At 41.8% G+C, this 7,350-nt stretch overlaps 1 protein-coding gene and 1 long non-coding RNA gene across 2 annotated transcripts; one reads left to right on the top strand and one right to left on the bottom strand.

The window, feature by feature from the left end:
• The first annotated feature begins 419 nt into the window (after window positions 1-419).
• LOC147195334 (uncharacterized) lies at window positions 420-1,750 on the top strand. The gene is made up of 3 exons (XR_015102841.1): window positions 420-587; window positions 677-763; window positions 1,562-1,750. It is a non-coding gene; the product is annotated as an uncharacterized LOC147195334 (long non-coding RNA).
• Window positions 1,751-1,756: 6 nt separating this feature from the next.
• On the bottom strand, window positions 1,757-7,206 carry e2f5 (E2F transcription factor 5). Its single transcript, XM_086129222.1, has 8 exons — window positions 6,795-7,206; window positions 5,620-5,729; window positions 5,305-5,466; window positions 4,707-4,815; window positions 4,273-4,600; window positions 3,227-3,364; window positions 2,719-2,757; window positions 1,757-2,573 (listed from the first exon to the last, which is right to left on the bottom strand). Exons 1-8 carry the CDS (start codon window positions 6,921-6,923, stop codon window positions 2,500-2,502), a joined length of 1,089 nt encoding a protein of 362 aa, XP_085985348.1. The 5' UTR covers window positions 6,924-7,206; the 3' UTR covers window positions 1,757-2,499.
• Between the last annotated feature and the right edge of the window lie 144 nt (window positions 7,207-7,350).

The following is a 7,350-nucleotide window of genomic DNA, read 5'->3' as shown; positions in this document are numbered from 1 at the left end:
TTGTGATTTGCTCGTAGAAATTAGGATTTAAAAATGCAAAAACCGCCAGTTATTGTGATGCATCTTTAACATGATCAGAGTCTGAAAATTAAAATCATCGAGTGTTAAAAATGACACGCGCTCATAGTACTCAACGTTAATTTGGACAAATGTGTTATTTCAAACGGATATCAATTTGGTCGCCCCTCACACAATCAGTACACATGAAGTGGCTCTTACTCTCAAAAAGGTTGGTGGCCTTTGACTGAAAACATTCAAATGAGTCTTTTTTTCTTCTGGACCGTTTCCTCTTATTGAAAAAGCCCTCAGATGTGAAATCGTGAGGTGACATCTTTTGTGATGCAAGTACATGTGGACCAACAGGAAGTTGTGACCGCTGCCTTTCGCTTGTGACGGGAAGTGCGCTTGTTTTGCTTGTTGGCTTTCCCATATATAAAGGTGCTTATGTGCCGCTGCGGGGAGTTTCATGAGCCATGGAGAAAAGTGTCTTAGTGCTCCTGTTGTGTCTTCAGGCCTTCCTGTTCATCACCGCGTTAGACGCGGCCGACGCCGCGCCTTGGTTGACGGGCAATCGGCAACGAAAACCGGTGAGAAGGTCGTCATTGGTGCTTGAACATGTCAGTGAATTGTAGTTTAGGGGAAAAGGTGATTTTTGTTGATGTTGTTTTGAAAAAAGGGAAGAGCCGTACCAAAAAGAAGACCATGGTTTGGATATAATCGATACTGTTACCTGAGACCAGGAGCATGCTCGCTGTTAGTAAAGGTATGAAGATATTCTTGAAGTTGTCTTGTACCAAGGAGTATTGGAGCGCACTGAAAAGAAAAAACACCACATGGTGATAAGATCGAAAATCCACAAGAAAAAAAAAAATCATATCCAGGTATTTTCTAGAATGTTAGATATCGTAGGACATTATAGATATTTATCTAACATTAAAAAAAAAGTCAAAAAGTTTAATTTTTTTTTAAATAAAAAGTCTACCTGCTAATGTACCACACTTTATCTGAAATTTAACATTTACCGAAGGTCAATGATGAGAGACAAACACGATGGATATTTTTGAGGTAACAAATTTACACAGAGATGGGCACTTGACTCTATTTTGCCGGGTCGTCCTCCTTCCGTGACCTCTGTAACCTTTCATCATCGTCTCTCCATCCTTATACATATAATAATCATCCTCCTTCCCCATCCCTCCTTGTCCTTGTAAAGCGCCTCTGTCCCAGTCCATTAAAAATAAATAAATAAAAAATTCCTGGGAGAGAGGAGTCCGTCCAGGAAGGATGGAACGGAATTTACAGAAACATAAATTTCCTGTTTCTGGAAAATTATATCCCATTTTCCCCTCAAAAGCAGTACATAAATGACTACAAAAAATACTGTTGAAAAAACGAATAGCATTTTCAGGAAAACAATGTCAAGTATTTTTAATCTCAGAGTGTAATTCTTGCCTTACCTGTTCAGTGTGGCCCAAATATCCCAACTAGTCAAACATTCACCTTCATCCTTTTTTTTTTTTTACTTCATTATGATTCAAACGCTTTTGTTTTGTCTCCTCAGCCGAAGCCCAAAGACGACGGCACCAAGTCGCCAATTGCAAACATCTAGCGTGACTTGACTCAACTTTGGTTGTGCTGTCCTCTTTCCTGCTGGCTTTTCAAAGAAGGTGATATTGTGCTGTGAAGAAATGGGAAGTGTGTATATTATCCCATACAATGCACTGCTGAATAAACACACCTGGAACAAGCACTCATGTCGACGCTAAAGTTCTTTTTTTTAATCAATACACATGAGGGGAGGTGAAAGGAGTGGGGATTTTTTTTCCCTCATATGTGAACGTATTTTTCCTCTTGAGGATATCTTTTTCCTTGAAAATAAACTTTTCCTCAGAATAAGGCAACGTACACATGGATTGATGAAGTGAATAGAGCGAGGTTCCACGTGGCTGGAAGAATTATCAAGAGTGCTACATCCGCAAACCCACAAGTTAGAAGGCGAGTGAATTGAGATTTCAAAAATGTATTGAGAAAAATAGCTATTTTAAAAAATGCCCAAAATGTGAAAATCAAGAATTCTTGCAATCAAGTTCACTGGCAACACAGATGAAAAAAAATATGGCCAATTATATGACAAATAAGCCAGATTCAGCATTTAACAATGATTGCTTTTTAAAGACTTGAAATGATTAGTCAAATCCAAAACAAAGACGTAATGAAACCGAAACAGCAAGGCCTGCAATGGCAGTGGCACATTAATTTAGGATTCCCAGCACAACCTACATGCAATTAAATAACCCAAAACAAACGAGGTGTACAAGCGACATTTTGTGGATGGCGAAAAATATTTTCAATACTGTCACAGTCCCGAATGCTGCAGGCATTTTTACCCTGTAAACCTTCAACGGGAAAATGGAGGCCCACTAACTTCATAAATAACTTATTGAAAGTCCAAAATGAGTCAGAGGAAAGAATGGAGGTGTACTCCTTGAGCTTCATTCGTTAGTAGTTGAGGGCCCGCACATCAAACACGTCGCACACGCTGCCGTCATCCAGGGTGAAGCTGTAGTCCATGCCTAAACCAATACACCACAAACAAAGTCGGATACTTTTGAAGGGGGCGGATAAAATAATCAAAACCTTTTCTGAAAAAACAAAAACAACCCCCCCGCCACACACACACAATAGAGGCAACATCACATCGCCTTTCAACATGCTTACCATCAGTAGACAGCAGCTCATCAATGAATCCAACAGCTTCTGCAACAAAGTATAATTTGGGTTTTTTTTCTGGAAAGAGCACATGCCTCAAAGGCAGTCCTCAAATGGGGGGCATGGTGCAGGGGCCGGCGTGTGTTCCTCACACACTTTTTTTTTTTTTTGGGCCATACTAGAATAAAAAGTAATTGCACATCCGCTACAGTAAATGGCAGTGACACTCTTTTTTTTTTTATATCAGGCAAATTGATGCACTTGAATGTTTTTCGTAATAGACAGTTATTTTTGTTGTAAGTTGATCTAAATTTCTTTGTTTTCTATAATATTTAGGATACAATTATATGCAGAGGTGTGCCTATTGTTCAGGATGGGGGGGCGGAGCATCACAAAATAATGGAGAAACACTGCTCTAAGGCGATAAAGATGAACATTGTAAATGGACTGCTCGATTGTCAGGCATGGGAATTCTTTTGTTTTTACATCATCCTTTGAACCAAATAAAAGAGAGTACCATCACTGTCCTCAGTCATGTGCTCCCCGACACTACTGTGCCTCAGCAGGCTGCTCATGCCCAGCACAGACTGGAACTCTGGGCCAGCAAAGTCCATCTGCTCCAGCTCCAAAAGAGTTGTCGGCTGATTGGGACACCCTGCAAAGGAGAAGGCCAAAAGCATGACATTGCACAGAAGCTTACTGGAAATGGAGAGAACAAAAGTGCAAAATTATTGTTTCAGTTGCAAGACAACACAGCAAAACTTTGAGAATTTGCTTGGAATGGAAAAGATGCGTGTCCACTTCTGGACAGAAAATCCAGTACTGAAGTCAAAATTAGCGGGCGAAAAAAAACATTTTAATATTGATTTCCTGATAGGCCAATCAGACGAAAGAAAGCCAAATTCAAATGTAGTTCTGCATTCAACCTGAAGATGGCCCTAAACAGGCATTTTTTCCCCCCAAAATTCAAGAGTTCAACAAACCTACCGTACACTAAAACATGGGCAGCAGTAGCAGACACCCATTTATTTAAAAAATAAAAATAAAAAAAATTACGTGAGCACCCTTTTAAAACACGTAGCTTATTTAAAATGACATTTAAAAATATATATACTGTACATTACCCACACATCCGTTTTTACGGGTGCTAGGATTCAATTTAGGGGTGTTTTAGCACCCCCCTACCCAGAAAATAGGCAACTGCGCTGGTAGCTTAATAATAATAATAATACATTTTCTTTGTGGGCACCTTTCTAGAAACTCAAGGACACCTTACAACAAGCAGTTAAAATCACGAATACAATGTTAAAAACAACATCAAATAAAATAAGAAAAAATACAACAAAAAATAAATAAATATAAATAATGGCTTTATGGTCCGAGTGAATAGGCTTGTCTAAACAGATGTGTTTTGAAGCTGGATTTGAAATGTGTTAATGAGTCTGTATTAAAAGCACATACTTTTATGTCATTGTAAACTATCCCTAAAATATTAAATCAAAATAAAAACATGCGTTTCATTTGGAATAACTCCATTCCCCCGTGCACACAAACAGTTCTTACCGATGGGTGAATGTGGGAACGCTGACCTCAGCACGCCATCGCGCTCGGGCAGCGCTATCTGCTGGTCTGAGTTGAGCGAGTCCTGGCTGCAGAAGGAGGAGGCGGTGGCGCTGGAGCCGGTGGAGTCGGCGGCCGTGGAGAGGGGGAGACGGTGCGAGCTGGCGGACAGTGCGAGGGGCGGCGTGAACAGGGGGCAGATCACGTCCGTGGGAGGCACAGGGAAGACCACGGGGGCGCTGTAGTCCGAGTCCTGGTTAATGAGGGTGACGTTGATGGGAGCCACCTTGCTGCGCAGGTTAACCTGGTAGTTCTTGGGACCCATCTGACCCTGAGACACAAAATATATTCGAAGCAATCTCAATGCAATTTGATAAATGGATGAAATTGTGTGCATGTTTGCTTTGGAGATCTTGTCCATTTATATGTTTTGCGACCTTCTCTGGCAGCAGCACCTCCAGCTGCGTCCCAGATGGAGCCACGACGAGGAGGAGAGTGTCACCCATGAAGGAATTGCAGATGTCCTCGTGCGTTACAAATGTATAGGTGAGGAAGTGTTAAGCAAAGAGGATTACATGCAACAGTGAGACACACACACGCACACACAAAACCAGAAAAACAAGACCGGGAGTCATTTGGGATTAAACTATCTGACAATAGCAATTATATTTATAATCCGCTCTTCAGCACATTTTCTCTGTTTTCTGTTAAGAGGATCAAGATGGGATTTTTGTTTTGAGAGTGAAATGACTGAGTCAATAGTCCCAAAGAGGACAAACATGACCATGTATAATTGTTGAGTGACAATCTCTATCAATGGCCTCTTCCTGAAAAACTGCTGCATCAGAGTAGAAAGAAAACGTCAGCCATCTTTGGTTTTTGCACAGAAATCAATGAAAGTGGGATATTCCTAGAACTGCACGTGCCCCGGCATTCTTTCCATACAGGTACCGTGATGCTACCTCTTCAAGATACATTTCCATTCTGCTTTCCAGCATCTTCTTTGATAAACCCTCACAGACGACGCAAGGATATTTGCTCGTACCAGAATCGTGGTTCATGAATTCTTTGTTCTCCTGCAGCAAGATCTTCTGCTTGTCCAGCTCTTTTTCTTGGGCTTCCAGCTCAGAAATCTGGGCTTGCAGAAGCCTAACCTGGTCAAGAACTTCCTGCTTCTGACTTCCCTTGTTCTCGCCCCTGCAAGAGAGCAAACCATATTTTGAAAATCAATGTGTTTGTCCCACACTTAATCGGGGTCTCTTAGAATGAGTCTAGTGGTGGAAATGTGGTAACTTATCCTATAAAGAACCATTTCAAAATCAAAAACATGTTTTTGTTTCTTCCCCAAACCTCCACTGGATGACATTTTTGTTTTTCTTCTCAATCAAGCCCACGCCTTCCAGCACATTGGTGATGTCGTATATGCGCCTTTTCTGCTTCACTGCCAAGCTGTCTGCGGCCTGTCGATTTACGAACAAGTGTCAATAATGTGGAGGTAGCAACATTTTAACAGGACCATGTTGCAACGCCACCAACACCGAGACTACCTGGCAAAGTAATACTGCCAGAATGGGATGAAATCAGAGACACGGAGGCATTCAAAGAGAGGATTTGACAAATTAAGCCGAACACGGAGAAAGCTAAACCTGTTGGCAAGAGTGGTTAGTTGTTCAACGGCAGAAGGGACGGAGTGGGTTTCGATTATTTAAAATAATAATTGAAACAAACGTTCTCCGATTTAAAAAGAAATGGGATAAAAAGAGGGCAAAGGCGCGAGGTGTAGCATTTACCGCCCTCTAGTGGTCAACTAATAGAATTCAACGACCCGTGCTCGAAGCGGTACATTTTGAAGCATTCGCGCTACTTTGCCTCAAAAGAGCACACTTTATTAGCCTACTACCACTTACCTCAGCGGATGTGGTTGTAAAATGTCAACCCAAACGACTTCTTGAATACTTTCAAGTGACGGAGTATATGCATCGAACCGTGTTAAAAGTGCTTTTGCATCATGTTGACGAATTACGTTCTAAAAGTTTGTCTCCTTCGGCTATCCGTAGCAGAAAGATTGCGGTGAAAATTGGCAGCCTATAGTGGAGGTGCACCCAGTGTAATAAATTAGCAATGACTTCACCTACAATTCCATTAAAAAAAATAGAGCATGTGCTTTTAAAAAAATAATGGACACCGAAAAATCAAAGTTTTACACACTATCCTTTTAAGTAAATTAAAAGATGGTGGCACGACAGGACATTTTCGGATATTTTTTTGTTTTGCCAGTTGAATAGGTTTATACAATTAAACACTTCATGTATCCTTTAAAATGAAACATTTCTCACGAAAAGGGAATTCTGGTAATGAAGGCTCCAACACCTGAATACAGTAAAGCGCGGTCCACCTGACCAGCGGGCGACCCCCCCCCCCCCCTGATTGGGTGACTGATGGCTCTTTGTTTCACATCTGCTGCTAGGGGTGAACCGTACCTCCCGAAAAACAGAGAAAAACAGTTCACTGGCGTTTACACTGACCATTTTCAAGTCGAGGACGCCATCATTGGCCTCTTGGAGAAGACCAACAAACTTCATCGTGAGGAGACCCAAACTTTTCTCGTGGCGAGTGGGTGTCGAGCGAGCCGCGTCTATCGTGTCGCACTCCATTTTTGGAAGGTCTTAACTTTCCTCCGAACGTCAAAGTTCACTTCATGACAATGTGTTCATGAAAACAAAACTGCCCAAAGGAGCTCTCGCCACACTAAACAATCAGTTCACCTGTCGGTCTTGTTTCTCTCTAGCCTCTCTCCGCCCCTTTAAATGAAAAGGCGTTACGTTGGCCTGCTGTTGCCAAGCCAACCACGGTCCCACACGGGTCACCCACCCAAAAGTGACCCTGCTCCTGCACTTTCGCATAAGAGACCCCGTGGACAGGCGTCTGTGCGGCACTCTCATGTTTGTTTTTTTAATTTTTGATCGATAGATAGATGGCTGAACTGCCAGGCTTCCCCTTCTGTCTCCCCCTGTTGCTCGTTGTCCTTGTCTGAGCTCGTCCCTTTTTTAAGCATGGACTTAAATTATAATGAATTTTTTT

This window comes from Hippocampus guttulatus, chromosome 14 (genome assembly GCF_054856545.1).
Source record: "Hippocampus guttulatus isolate MCC_2025c chromosome 14, RoL_Hgut_1.0, whole genome shotgun sequence".
NCBI classification, from domain to species: Eukaryota; Metazoa; Chordata; class Actinopteri; order Syngnathiformes; family Syngnathidae; genus Hippocampus; species Hippocampus guttulatus.
This window is presented reverse-complemented; position numbering and strand designations above follow the sequence as displayed.